Below are 15,347 nucleotides of genomic sequence, written 5' to 3'. Positions count from 1 at the left end.
CCCAGCGATCATTCGGCTGACAGCTACTGAATGTGTATGGCTGGCTTAAATCTCTACAACTGACTATTTACTAGCCTATTGAAAGTTTAGCAATATCTCTATTCTTGTCTCTTGTTGCTCTAATTATGTAATATCTCTTACTAACAGGCCAATTTTGAGAAGATTGAGAATGAATTGAAAGAGATTAACACCAACCAGGAAGCTTTAAAGAGGAACTTTCTGGAGCTGACAGAATTAAAATATATCCTGCGCAAAACCCAGCAATTTTTTGATGAGGTCAGCGTTTCTTTGTCTTCTGATTTCAGAAATTGCTCTAATTACACAAAGATGGGTTTGTGAATTGAGAGATTTCATCTCCCTCAGATAATACTGGGTTATTAAGTTTTGTGCTCTTGAATTGGCCCTGCAGTAATGTCTCCCACAGTAGAGGGTTTCAACTAACCTTGTTAGTGATCACGCACCGGACAGACTGATTGTGTCATTCATTTTTATGATGTTATACACTGAGGATGACAGGGATTCACGTTCGTGTGCTGTCCATACTTTTCTCAGGCCGCACACAGATCCATTGAATTCTACATGTGTTTTTAGTTGTCATTAGTCTTCAGCAAGGGAGCAGAGGCATGGTCTTCTTTGGTCTCTTTTTTTTGCTGACAGAACCTGCCCATTCTAATCGATAGGTCCATGAAATCCCAAGGCTTCACACAGATGCCATCTATGCGTGGTCCATTTTTATTGATCCATTGCATAGAAAAATAATAGCAATTTAGTGAAAAAAGTTGCCATTTTGAACAGACCCTAAAAAAATGGGTCAACCACAGTGAGAGAAAAAAAATCGGACACACATCCTGAACTTTAGACTTTTGGGGATGTAAAACAGTCCCAAGTTTTTACTCCTGCAAAGCGGGCGCAATCATGTAAATAAGACCTCGTTCACATTTGTGTGTCCATTTGATGTTCATGGAAAATTAGTCCCTTTTTGATCTGTGAAGATATCCGTGAAGAGTCAGTGTTTGGTCCATGTGTCCATTTCTTGCCCTCCGTTTGTTATGTATTCCACAGATGCTGCTCAGCTGAAAATTAATTTCCAGAACATGCCCTAGCCATGGTCTGTGCAAAACAAGGTGCCATCTCTGTTAAGTCGGTGGTTTTTCACAGACCCATAGACTTCAGTGAGCATGTTTGGTCCGCATCATGGACCAAAGTAGTTCATGTCTCTGTGATTTTTTTTTTTAATGACCCACAGTTAGTGCTAAATTGCTGATGTGTGGATGAACAAATGCATTAAGTCAATCGGTACATTGCAGTCCGTAGAAAAAAGGGACAGTATACCTCCGTGATTCACTGAAGTCTGAACGAGACCTAAGCCCTAAATTGTGTGAGATTATATTTACAGAAGGTGAAATATAGGGTGCTGGATACAATTTGGTTCTCTGTAATCTGCTGTGCTGGAATATAAGTTTCTGCTACTGTCTTTCCAGTTAGGCTTCGTTCACATCACCGTTTGGCCTTTCCGTTCTCCTGCTCCGTTTAGGAGTAGGAGAAGGGAAAGAACGGATTTGGCACATAACTGAGCAAGCGGAGCCTAAGGACCCCATAGACTATAATGGGGTCTGTTAGCTTTCCGCTCAGAAGATGATTTTGGAGCGGAGACAAAAGTTGTGCATGCAGGACTTTTGTCTCCGCTTCAAAATCATCGTCTGAGCGGAAACATAACGGACTCCATTATAGTCTATGGGGTCCTAAGGGCTCCGTTTGGCTCAGTTATGTGCCTTCTCCGTCCTTTCCGTTCTCCTGCTCCTAAAATACACCCTCATTATGTCTGCTGCTTTCTTTGCCTGCCTGTGCATTCCATTCCTTTTATTGCTGCTTTATTGTCTCCTGGCGGCTGTATAATTTCTCTCCCACAGAGATCTTTCATATTCAGTCACTGTTTGTCATTCTTCTGCTATCTCTTTCCTTTTAATTTTTTTCCTTTGTGTTGACAATTTACAGTTTGCACTGTTCTCTTGCCTGCTTACACTGCTTGTCTGACCCCTTCCCTGCTCCTTGCTTACCATTTGCATTCTGCTTACACCTTTACTCCCATTTGTGCCACTTGCTTATAATGTTTTACAATGTCTTTCTGCTTCCCTACCCCCACTTAGAGGAAATGTGTTTCACAAAAAATATTATCTGCCAGTTAAAATCAGATAGTAGCACATATTCTTTTTTTTCTAATCTGTTTTTATTTTCTGATTGTAGATTTTTTAAATTCTATTTCCTAAACCTTATTATGGGGGCTGCCATCTTGCCTGAGCTGTTCATAACAATATTTACACAGCATTAGAATTGCAGCCCCATGGCCCATAGAGACAATGGACAGGAGGGAACCCAATTGACTTTGGAGAGTTTTCTAGACATGCTCTGTGACCTGTGCAGAGGTCATTGTACAAGGAAAGAATGGATAAGATTTGACAATCCCCTATTGTGAATGGTGGATCCTGTCTTATCTGTACACAGAGGTGATATCATTACAGGCAGGATTAGAATGAGTAATGCAGTAATGTGATCTGTGGTGCCTATTATTAGACATGGTGGCCAGTGTGAAAACTGCAGGATTTTATCTTTTCTGTTTAAATAAATGGAAAATTAAAAATATAAACCAGAATTCTTTCCAAATATATTAACCCCTTAAGGACACAGTCCTATTTCACCTTAAGGACCAGGCCATTTTTTGCAAATCTGACCAGAGTCACTTTAAGTGCTGATAACTTTAAAACGCTTTGACTTATCCAGGCCATTCTGAGATTGTTTTTTCGTCACATATTGTACTTCATGACACTGGTAAAATGAAGTCAAAAAAATTATATTTTTTGCACCAAAAAATATCAAATTTAACAAAAATTTGGAAAAATTTGCAAATTTCAAAGTTCCAGTTTCTCTACTTCTGTAATACATAGTAATACCCCCAAAAATTTGGATGACTTTACATTCCCCATATGTCTACTTCATGTTTGAATTATTTTGGGAATGATATTTTATTTTTTGGGGATGTTATAAGGCTTAGAAGTTTAGAAGCAAATCTTGAAATTTTTCAGAAATTTACAAAAACTCAATTTTTAGGGACCAGTTCAGGTCTCAAGTCACTTTGCGAGGCTTACATAATAGAAACCACCCAAAAATGACCCTATCTAAGAAACTACACCCCTCAAGGTATTCAAAACTGATTTTGAATACGTTGTTAACCCTTTAGGTGTTGCACAAGAGTTATTGGCAAATGGGGAGGAAATTTGAGAATTTTATTTTTTTGTCTAATTTTTCATTTTAACCCATTTTTTCCACTAACAAAGCAAGGGTTAACAGCCAAACAAGACTGTATCTTTATTGCCCTGACTCTGCCGTTTACAGAAACACCCAATATGTGGCCGTAAACTACTGTACGGCCACACAGCGGGGTGTAGAGTGAAAGGAGCGCCGTTTGGTTTTTGGAAGGCTGATTTTTATGGACTGGTTTATTTACACCATGTCCCATTTGAAGCCCCCTGATGCACCCCTAGAGGAGAAACTCCCTAAAAGTGACCCCATCTAAGAAACTACACCCCTCAAGGTATTCAAAACTGATTTTACATACGTCGTTAACCCTTTAGGTGTTGCACAAGAGTTATTGGCAAATGGCGATGAAATTTGAGAATTTCATTTTTTTGCCTAATTTTCCATTTTAACCCATTTTTTCCACTAACAAAGCAAGGGTTAACAGCCAAACAAGACTGTATCTTTATTGCCCTGACTCTGCTGTTTACAGAAACACCCCATATGTGGCCGTAAACTACTGTACGGCCACACAGCAGGGCGTAGAGGGAAAGGTGCGCCGTTTGTTTTTTGGAAGGCTGATTTTTATGGACCGGTTTTTTGACACCAAGTCCCATTTGAAGCCCCCTGATGCACCCCCAGATTATAAACTCCATAAAAGTGACCCCATCTAAGAAACTACACCCCTCAAGGTATTCAAAACGGATTTTACAAACTTTGTTAACCCTTTAGGTGTTGCACAAGATTTAATGGAAAATAGAGATACAATTTAAAAATTTCACTTTTTTGGCAGATTTTCCATTTAAATTTTTTTTTTCCAGTTACAAAGCAAGGGTTAACAGCCAAACAAAACTCATTATTTATGGCCCTGATTCTGTAGTTTACAGAAACACCCCATATGTGGTCGTAAACCGCTGTACGGGCACACGGCAGGGCGCAGAATGAAAGGAATGCCATACGGTTTTTGGAAGGCAGGTTTTGCTGGACAGTTTTTTTTTTTTTACACCATGTCCCATTTGAAGCCCCCCTGATGCACCCCTAGAGTAGAAACTCCAAAAAAGTGACCCCATTTTAGAAACTACGGGATAGGGTGGCAGTTTTGTTGGTACTAGTTTAGGGTACATATGATTTTTGGTTGCTCTATATTACACTTTTTGTGCGGCAAGGTAACAAGAAATAGCTTTTTTGGCAGCGTTTTTTATTTTTTTTATTTACAACATTCATCTGACAGGTTAGATCATGTGGTAATTTTATAGAGCAGGTTGTCACGGACGCGGCGATACCTAATATGTATACAATTTTTTTTATTTATGTACGTTTTACACAATGATTTCATTTTTAAAACAAAAAAAATGTTTTAGTGTCTCCATAGTCTAAGAGCCATTGTTTTTTCAGTTTTTGGGTGATTATCTTAAGTAGGGTCTCATTTTTTGCGGGATGAGATGACGGTTTGATTGGCACTATTTTGGGGTGCATATGACTTTTTGATCGCTTGCTATTACACTTTTTGTGACGTAAGATGACAAAAAATGGCTTTTTTTACACCGTTTTTATTTTTATTTTTTTACGGTGGTCACCTGAGGGGTTAGGTCATGTGATATTTTTATAGAGCCGGTCGATACGGACGCGGCGATACCTAATATGTATACTTTTTTTTTATTTATGTAAGTTTTACACTGATTTCATTTTTGAAACAAAAAAAATGATGTTTTAGTGTTTCCATAGTCTAAGAGCCATAGTTTTTTCAGTTTTTGGGCGATTATCTTAAGTAGGGTCTCATTTTTTTCGGGATGAGATGACGGTTTGATTGTTACAATTTTGGCGTACATGCGACTTTTTTGATCACTTTTATTACCTTTTTTTGGGAAGTAAGGTGGACAAAATTTCAATTTCATCATAGTTTTTTATTTTTTATTTTTATGGCGTTCACCGTTCGGGTAAAGTAACATGACCGTTTTATAGATCAGGTCGTTACGGACGCGGCGATACCAAACATGTGTAGGGAATTTTATTTTTTTAATTTTTAATCAGTGATAAATGTGTTTTTTGATTTTTACCTTTTTTTCACTTTTTTTTGGACCCAGACCCACTTGGTTCTTGAAGATCCCGTGGGTCTGATGTCTGTATAATGCAGTACTGTACTCTATATAGGGCTCTGTACTGTATTTTACTTACACTGAACAGATCTATGCTTTCAGCACAGATCTGTTCAGCACCATGGACAGCAGGACGCCTGAGCAGGCGTCCTGTTGCCATGGGAACCTTCCCCGTCTGCTCAGTTATGGTCAGAACTGTGCAGACGGGGAAGGGTAAGGACGGGGCTCTGGGGGGCTGTCTGGGGGCTCTCTCCCTCTCCATCGGGGGGCTGCAAATGCACTGCAGCCCCCCGATCGGAGAGGGAGGGAGCTCCCTCTTACTGTTAACTTTTTCCATACAGCGGTCCGTACGGACCGCTGTATGGAAAGGGTTAAACGGCTGACATCGCATCACCGATGTCAGCCGTTTATACCAGGGTGCCAGCAATGTGCTGGCACCCTGGTATACCCACTGTACACCAACGATTACACAATAGGAGGCGGGCGGGGGATCGCGATCCCGCCTGCCGCACCGCCCGCCTCCCGCACCGCCCCCACCGCCCGCAACACCCCCCCTGCACCTCCCACCGGGCTAAAATCATTCAGAGGTGCAGGGGGGGGTGATAAATATATATTTTCGCCACACTAAAGTTTCTGATCGCCGCGGTCAGGGACCGCAGCGATCAGAAACTGCAGAAAGCGCAACAAACCGCAGGTCTGAATTGACCTGCGGTTTGTTGCGATCGCGGACATGGGGGGGTCACGGGACCCCCCCGCGCATTTAGCCGAGGTGCCTGCACAATGATTTGAGCAGGCACCTTGTTCCGATCACAGCCGGCCGCACGGCAGTGATCGGAACAACACATGACGTACCGGTACGTCATGTGTCCTTAAGGACTCGGGAAACATGCCGTACCGATACGTCATGTGTCCTTAAGGGGTTAAACATAAAAAGGTGATTTAAACAGCAGGTCATTTTCTGATGACACATTCCCTTTAAATTGCTGCTTCCCTTCTTGACTCCCGCTTACAGAAATTCTCCCCTCCTGACTCCAGCTTATGCAGCACTTTCCCTCTTCTGACTCCTGCTTTTGTTGTCGCTCCCTTTTCCTGGCTCCTGCTTATGCTGCATCCTTTTTTTTTTTTTTTTTTTTTTTAGACTCATGTTGACATGGCTTCCCACCTTCTGGACTCTTGCTTACATGACTTCTTCCCTACCTTAGTCCTGCTTACGTGATTTGTGCTCTTCTTTACTCTCACATGGCTTCTCTCTTTCCTGGCTCACACTTGCACAACTACTCACTCTCCACAGACTCCCGCTTATATGGCTTCTCTGCTTCTTTATTCCCGACTACACAGCTTCTCGCAATCCCCACTCCTGCTTACATAGCTTTTCTCCTTCCTTACTTCTGTCTACATGGCTTCTCTCATTCATGATAACATAACAGTTTGTAAGGCTGAAAAAAGACATTTGTCCATCCAGTTCAGCCTGTCATCCTGCAAGTTGATCAAGAGGAAGGCAAAAAAAACCTGTGAGGTAGAAGAACATTTCCTAATTTTAGGGGGGGGAGGGGGAATTCCTTCCCTTCTCTAGAAATCTAATAACTATATAACCTGTAATATTATTACACTGCAAAAATACATCCAGGGCCCTCTAGAACTATTTTAGTGAGTTCACCATCACCGCCTCCTCAGGCAGAGAGTTCCATAGTCTCACTGCTCTTACCGTAAAGAATCCTCTTCCATGTTTGTCTTCTAGTATTCCTTATTCATGCTTCTCATCTTCCAGGCTTTGCTTTTTCATTCTCTTTTTCACTTCCATCAGTGAATGGCCTGATCCGCTGCAGTTTTGATCCCCAATAATAATGTCAAAACTGCAATGATTTATTTCTTTCGCTTCATATTATAAGGCTCTTCTCAGACTGCGTCTTTTGTGTCTGTTTACTGTATGCTCCAGAAAATCTCCCGCTGTACACATAAAGCAGATGCCACTGAGCGGCATCTATCCCACATAGATGCCCTTGTTTAAAAAAAAAAAAAAAACATATACTGTCTGGTATAGATTTTATTGCTGGACGCTTCTGCATGGAATAATGCAGTCTGCTGTGCGATTCCATGTGAAAACTCTACACATGTCACTGATCGGAGACTAAACACTTTTTGGAGTCCATCAGTGTAATGGAGGCATAGGCATCCATTCAAAGGGATTTTCAGAAATTCATACATTGATGTCCTGTCCTCAGGAAAATTCATCAATATCTGATCGGTGGAGGTCCGACACCCGGCACACTCGCTGATCAACTGTATGAAGAGACCTCAGGGCTCTGTGAGCCCCACCAACTCCAGGCCAGTGATGTCACATTTATCAGTCACGTGGCCTAGTTGCAGCTCAGTCCCCTTCAACTGAATGGGCCTGGGCTGCAATACCAAGTACAGCCACTATACAATGTATGGTGCTGTGCCTGGTGAGCTGTAAGGCCACAGCGCTCCCCAGAGCTCAGCTGATCGGCACAGGTTTCGGGTGCTGGATCCTCCCAGATCATATATTGATGACCTCTGCTGAGGTCATGAGTGAAGTCGTCCCCTTTAATAGAGGCACAAAAAGCACTCCCAATGCATACAGTGAACCACACAAGCCCTTAAGCAATGACAGGCACCTGAAAACGATAGAGAAAATCATGTCAGAAGCTTGTAAATGTAGCGGTGAGGCCTCTTGTCTACAAAATGTTTCTTAGTGCCTGAATTAGACAAAAACTAAACTGTCTGAGTATTCTGGGGGCTTTAATGAAGAGTAGTCTATATTGTAATGTGTGCACACCATCTCACTCTCTATTGTTTCCTGCCCACTGCCCATATTCTCCACCAGTTCTTGCTCTCCATATGCCGAGCCTTGCTTTCTATCTGTGTATCTAGCTCTTCTTGCATTGTCTTCCTACTAACATTCACTTTCTAGTTTTCCACCTTTTTGATTTGCTTGTCATTGCTGCATTTTCATTTCCAGCTCTTAAAGGGAACCTGTCATCTGGATTTTGGGTAAAGAGAACATGGGCTGCTAGATTGCCGCTAGCACATCCGCAATATCCAGTCCCCATAGCTCTGTGTGTGCTTTTATTGTGTAAAAAACAACGATTTTATAGATATCCAAAGATGCATATATGGGTCCTGTCTCCTCCATGCTTGAGAGATGAGTCCTGCGTTCTCTGACTCTAAACCCCGCATCCTCCGAATCTCCTCCTTGCTCCCCAACGTCACAAAGCTAGAGCGCCGTAATCTCGTGATGCGCGATCTAGCACATGCGCAGTTCGTTCCCTGAGGCTGATGCTGACACTGCTCATGCGCTAGCTCGCGCAACGCGAGATTACGGCGCTCTTGCTTTGTGACGTCGGGGAGCAAGGAGGAGATTCGGAGGAGATGCGGGGCAGTGCTGGGCTCCTTCACAGTGGGCGTGGCTGGGCTCTGAGAGCTATGGGGAATGATGATTGCGGATGTGCTAGTGGCGATCTAGCAACCCATGTCCTAAGAACAATACCCAAAATCCAGGCGACAGGTTCCCTTTAAGATCAGTTCAGGAATTTAACACTTTTTTTGCTTTGGCATAACAGGAAATAACCAATTTCTGAGCAGCAGTTGCTCTTCTTAGTTGTGTTATAGGGAGGTTAAAACATGGTGGGTGTATATGTAAGGTAAGTGCAGAATGAACACCCACCAACCCCTCCCTCCGTCATGTGACTGTATTAGCTTACTTGAATACTGCTAAATGCTAGCGTAATGCTTTTTTTATGTGTGCCAGGTAAATACTAATATACCGTGGGTAAGACTGGCAACAGGCAGATGGGTATTATGATTGGCGCTTTGTCTTTGCCAATCAAAATAGTTTTTTTTTTTTCTTTTAATGAAGAGGTTATTGGCATGCAGGTGGTATGCTGGCTTCACCCTCCTTTCCTCCACTTCATCTTCTGTGGGTTGCGGCTAAATTTCTGGATCTAATAGGGAGGCTGCATCCTAATAGCTGAGTATAAAACATTTTATATAAAGATCTCCCATAAAGTAGGAAACACAATAAGATATTTTTAGGGTAACTTCAAACTTGCGGCAGAGTGTTCCAGCAAACAGTTCCGTCGCTGTAACTGCCTGCCGGATCCGTCAAAACGTATGCCAACTGATGGCATTTGTAAGACTGATCAGGATCCTTACAAATGCATTGAAATGCCGGCATTTATTTTTTTTTCACCTTTTTTTTCGGTCTTCGCATGCGCAAACCGGATTCGGCACTAATACATTGCTATGTATTTAAAAAAAAAAAAAAAAAAGGCATTCAGGCAAGTGTTCCGTTTTTTTTTTTTTTGTCCGGAGATAAAACCGTAGTATGCTGCATCTCTGTCCTGATCAGTCAAAAAGACTGAACTGAAGACATCCTGAACGGATTACTCTCCATTCAGAATGCATGGGGATAAAAGTGATCAGTTCTATTCCGGTATAGAGCCCCTGTGACGGAACGCAGTGCCGGAAAAGAAAAACGCTAGTGTGAAAGTACCCTAACGCATATGAGTAGTATCATAGGAAGCCTCCTGCATTTGCTGGGTACCATTCATTAAAACTGATGCGGATTATGGCTGTTGTCACCTAGTTTCTGGGTGGACTCCCTGTAGCTAGGAGCTTCTAGTAGGATGCAGCCTTCTCATATTCATCTTTTAAACATTTTTTTATTTTTTTATTTATTTATTTATTTATTTATTTATTTTGCTTAAAGAGGATTTGTCACCAGCAATGCAATCTGAAAGCGCCATGTTTATAGAGCAGAAGGAAAAGATTCAGTAAAACTTGTAATTTATACATTCCTTTATTTTTTTTATTCCTGTGAAAAACTATAGGAGGGAGGTGTCGGTGACTGACAGCTATCTCTGTATGCTCACTTATACACACAATGCTATCAATCACTGATAACCCCTCCCTCTTGTACTGATATCTGTTCACAGAAGGTAGAAAAAAGCTGAGATATAAATGTAAAAATTGCAGGTTTTACTGAAGCTTTACCCATAATACTATGTATGATATATCTGCTCAGCTTCTCCTGCTCTATAACATGGTGCTTTCAGCAGATTGTGTTGCATTTTGTGGTGACAAGTCCATTAAATGTAGTTGTCCTTGTATGTTTTAGGCTGTATCCCTGTATAGTACTGTGCAGAAGTTTAGACATTTGTGGAAAAAATGCTGCAAAATAAGAATGCATTCAAAAATAGAATTGTTAATATTTTACTTGTATCCACTAGCAAAATGCATAGTGAACGGGAAAAAAAGGGATCTATTACATACGGCCATCTTTTTGTCTTAAAAATAGCATAAATTCTTATAGTTACACTTGCACATAGTTTATGAAGGGATTCGGCAGAGATGTTTTTCCAAACATCCTAGAGAACTGACCACAGATCTTCTGTAGATGTAGGCTTGCTCAAATCCTTCTGTCTCTTCATGTCATCCCAGACAGACTCAATGATGTGGGAACCATATCTCCACTTCCAGGACTCCTTGTTCTTCATTATGCTGAAAATAGTTCTAAATTACATTGGCTGTATGTTTGGGGTCTTTTTCCTTTTGCAGAATATATTTAAAGCCAATCAGATGCCTTCCTGATGGCAATGCATGATGGATTAGTATATGCCTATATTTCTCAGCATTGAGGACACATTAATCCTAACCAAACCCCCAACTTCATTTACTGATGTGCAACCACAGACTTGCAAGACACATCGGGGGAGATTTATCAAACTGATGTAAAGTAGAACTGGCTTAGTTGCCCATAGCAACCAATCAGATTCCATCTTTCATTTTCCAAAGGGGCTGTAAAAAATAAAAGGTGAAATCTGATTGGTTGCTATGGGCAACTAAGCCAGTTCTACTTTACACCAGTTTGATAAATCTCCCTCATCATGCTTACTTCGCTTCATAATTTGAAGATGTGCATCAGTTCAAAATTGGCAGAAACAAATACTACCCATGTACACTCATTTCCTGTTCAGAGAAGTCTGACCAAAAGTCATTTTCATGGCAGAATTACTGCCAAAAAAACATGCCTATTACATGGAAAAAAGAACAAATGACCCAATTGTCTGAAAATTGGCTGCATGACACATGAGTCAAAATTTTAAATATTTGGTTGTAACAGAAGGCACCTTTTTCTCACTGAAGGGCTGGAGAGCGGCACAATAATGATTTTCTGCAGGCTCCTAACAAGTTTGGGGATGCACTTCGGCAAATGGAGTTGGGGATTCGGTCTGAATTAATTGTGTATGATTGGCTCCAAATTTATTCTGTAGCAGGACCGCAATCCCAAACTTACAGCCAATGTCGTAAAGAAGAACAAGGAGACTTGGAAGTGATGATACGGCTCCCACAGAGCCCTGATCTCGACAACCTTAAATCTGTCTGGGATTACATGGAGACGGAACGATTTGAGTAAGCCTTTATCCTAGAAGAACTGTTTTGAAGATAAAGTGTGGTCGCACCGAATATTGATTTGATTTAGATTTTCCTTTTTTGTTCATTCACTTTGCGTTTTTTTAACTGATAACAATAAACTATTAACACTTCTATTTTAGAAAGCACTGTTACTTTTATGGCATTTTTACACTCCTGCCTAAAGCTTTTACACAATACTTTAATATATATTATTTTTATACTGTGTGGTAAACATTTTTTTTTTACTGGAAATTGGAATAGCATAGTCTAATAGTCTACTGCAGTTTGCGTACACTGTTTGACAAGTAGACCCCTAAGGACACGTCTAGTTTCTACATTGGACACTTTGCCAGTGTACATGCTAATTGAAAAAAAAAAAACGATGTGAACGGCCTTAGACATATATTTTCGCCCTTTGTCTCTGCGTGTGTAGACCATCTTGTAGACCTTGATGTAACTTGTGTTAGTCACACTGCCTTTAAAAAGACCAGGATGAAAATGTTTACCTCATTGAGTTGTGATCTGCTGTATATGGCAAGAGTCAGAATACAGCACTAATATGTCCATTTGTAGTTTCATAGGACATTGATAGCATCTAGTGTTTGCTGTGGCAGTGCCGCCATTTTGTTCACTTTCTCTTCCCATTGTGCCCTTTTGTCCTCCAAGCATTTAATATTAAGGTTTCCAGGCACATTATCTTCAACTTTTAGAAATCCATTTCATGTAGATTCATAATTTTTGGTCATTTTACTCTAACAGCCATTTTATGTTATCCCCATACACCTGGTAGATGTGGTATAGGCAAGTGTGGACATACATTATTCTAAGTGCATATTTTTGACCCGTTTATAGACTTATCGAAGACCAAATTCTGACCCTGAAAGTTTTCAAATTTCCATGTTTGCCACCATCTTATTTTCAGCATGATGCTCATTTGCAGTAGGCTGGATATGTGAAGCTGAGGAACCGCTGTACCAAACCTTTTACTGCACATTAATGCAGTCACATCCTGGATCCCTTAATCATTTTTTGCTGTATTTTTATTATCTCATTTGTGCTCCATCTGTTCCAGTCCGTGTATCTGCCCCATAGCATAGCTTATTTTCCTTTCTTTTTCCAGCTTGGGTTTATGATCTATTTCTGTCTCATTTATTTTACCACGCTGCTCCCCCCAAAATAGTATTTTCTGCAGTGTTGTGTTGATGTCGTTGCTTTGTGAAGGTTAATGCTTGTTTTGAGAGAAAAACCAATTGCTGCTGCAAAATGGGTTTTTACTGCATAAAGGATTTGGGGAAACACTGGACCCTATTTATCAAAATTTCTAAAAACTATCTCTCTCACCCGTGGCAGTCAATTACATGGTAACTTTATTTTTTTCTGGATCAGTTTCTGAAATAAAAGATGAGATCTAATTGGTTGCTGTGGGCAAGACAGCCAGATAGTCGATAAATTTGGCCTAGTGTCTTTGATGGAAAACTATACCTGAAATGTTAGCTGTGGTTGTAGTCCCTTTGGGTAATAGATTTTATTTTTTAGCTGCTTTTTTCAAAATGATTGTTGGCTCCAGTTCATTTACAGTGCAGATTGTAGTCTGCTGGAGTCACCAATATGTCATATCTGATTATATCAGGGAGCAGACACTGACCTCTTTAAATTGGATTGTTCATAAGAAAGTCTAGTCTAAGCCTGATGGCACTCTTTGAATGTCCCCTAAACTCTCAATAAGGGAAGCAGGTGCTGCATGTAGACCAAAGGGCCTCCTAGGTGGCCCATGGCACTTATTCTTCATTTTCACCTGCATCATATACTGCCCCACTTGGTTTATTTGGCACCTGAATAGCGCTTGCTTCTCAAGTTTTTTGCAAACCTTGTGATTTGCAGTGCTGGTTGTCGGCACTAGATGTGTGTTGACATTCAGCCCACAGAGCTTCTGCCTGAATGTGGGCTGCAGGAGGACTTAGCCAATAGCAGCATTTTTACGATTTGTGGCCTTACAAATGAAATGCTACACATTTGCTCTGAAGTTCCAATAGCAGACATGATTTTTCTTTCCCCCTTTTTTTTTTTTTTTTTTTTTTTTTTTTTAACAGCCTTCTGTAAGATAAGACCCATTTTTAATGGTGGGAAAATCCCCTTTTAAGTAAACTATTTCTTACGTAAAGTCTATCAGTCTACTGTAAACCTGGAATTTTGGAATCCTGAAGTTTTTACCCTTTTAGTAAAGGAAAGGATGAAGCCAAAAGTGTGTCCAGCAGATTTAATTATGCTAAACTAAATCCAGCCATTCATTCATGGGTATAGTTTTCACTTCACCCATAATCCTTTGCCCCTTTACTTATTCTTGTTCAGCAGCCCCTAACTGCTGGAGTTTTCCTTCCAAGGTCTATGTATCAATGCATACTGTTGCTTAGTTCAATTTAGCGTTCAATATGAAAATAATGGGGGGCAGTTACTAACATCGGTAAGCCAGTTTTTTGCATGTGACAGTATTTAGGTGCTCCTGTGACAGTATTTTGTAGCATGGGTGCTTTTATGCAGTCCTCCGCACTTACTTTGGCTCCTGCAAATTTACAAATGTAAAAGAGGAGTAAAAACTACTCCAGTCAGGGACCAGAGTAGTTTTTACTCCAGGCGCATACATACTGCCGGAGGTGTGCCTAATTTATGAAAAAGCGCCCACCTTGTCATAAATTAGGTGAATCCTCTGGCAGCACATGGAGGAAACAAAGACTGATGTAAAAAAGCAGGTCTTTGTAAATTACCCCCCAATATCTCTAAACATGTTGTGGAGACCCTGATCACCCTTCTCCACGTGTGTGCTCTCAGCGCAGACTTTTTCCATTCGACATTGTGAATGGAACGACTGCCTTGATACATAGACATCTCCACCTGATCTCTGTGTATCCCTTCCACCTGGCTCTCATGCCTGCCCCACATGGCCCCTGCATGCCACTAACTGGTTTGATTAGTTATTAATTGGTTTGTGAATTCAGGCTCAATTGCATCATCATCAGCAGATGGCGGATCCTGATCTACTGGAGGAATCCTCTTCACTTCTGGAGCCAAGCGAGATAGGAAGAGGAGCTCCACTGAGACTTGGGTATGTACTGTAATTGCACCTTCTCCACGTTTAGTGTAATCATTTCAGATATCGTTATGTGGAACCTATTGGAGTTTGGCATACTGATGTGGCTACCTGGTCACCGCTCCCCCCTGGATTAGTAGAGACTTGCCTGCTGCATTTGTGTAGTTTCTCTCTGGTAAAATCTAAGGGAGTTACAGAAACGGCTGTCTCCCATAAACTGTAAGGGTATGTTCACACTGCAGATTTGGCACACATTCCATGCCATAAAAAAACTTGTGCATTCCAACTATTTCCACTACAGTATTTCTCATTGAGAATTTATTGTGACATAACTACAGTGCGGATTTGAAATTCATGTCACTGAAATGAACATGTCATTTCTTGCTCTGCTTGGTTGGGAGCCCCCCACGGATTTGCATATAAAGTTTGTGTGATATTCT

The 15,347-nt window shown here is 41.0% G+C and overlaps 1 protein-coding gene across 6 annotated transcripts in view; it reads left to right on the top strand.

Moving 5' to 3' along the window:
- Positions 1 to 15,347, top strand: part of ATP6V0A1 (ATPase H+ transporting V0 subunit a1) — a 112,900-nt gene that overhangs the window by 38,194 nt on the left and 59,359 nt on the right. For 3 of the 6 annotated variants that reach the window (XM_044296853.1, XM_044296849.1, XM_044296852.1), the window contains exons 5-6: positions 148 to 276; positions 14,840 to 14,922. In XM_044296853.1, the coding sequence (XP_044152788.1) occupies positions 148 to 276; positions 14,840 to 14,922 (212 nt within the window). Of the gene's footprint in view, positions 1 to 147; positions 277 to 14,815; positions 14,923 to 15,347 lie in introns of all 6 variants that reach the window. The other 3 variants (XM_044296851.1, XM_044296848.1, XM_044296850.1) reach the window with 1 other exon arrangement.

This window comes from Bufo gargarizans, chromosome 6 (assembly GCF_014858855.1).
Source record: "Bufo gargarizans isolate SCDJY-AF-19 chromosome 6, ASM1485885v1, whole genome shotgun sequence".
NCBI lineage: Eukaryota > Metazoa > Chordata > Amphibia > Anura > Bufonidae > Bufo > Bufo gargarizans.
The sequence above is the reverse complement of the archived record's forward strand: the minus strand, read 5'-3'. Positions and strand labels throughout refer to the sequence as shown.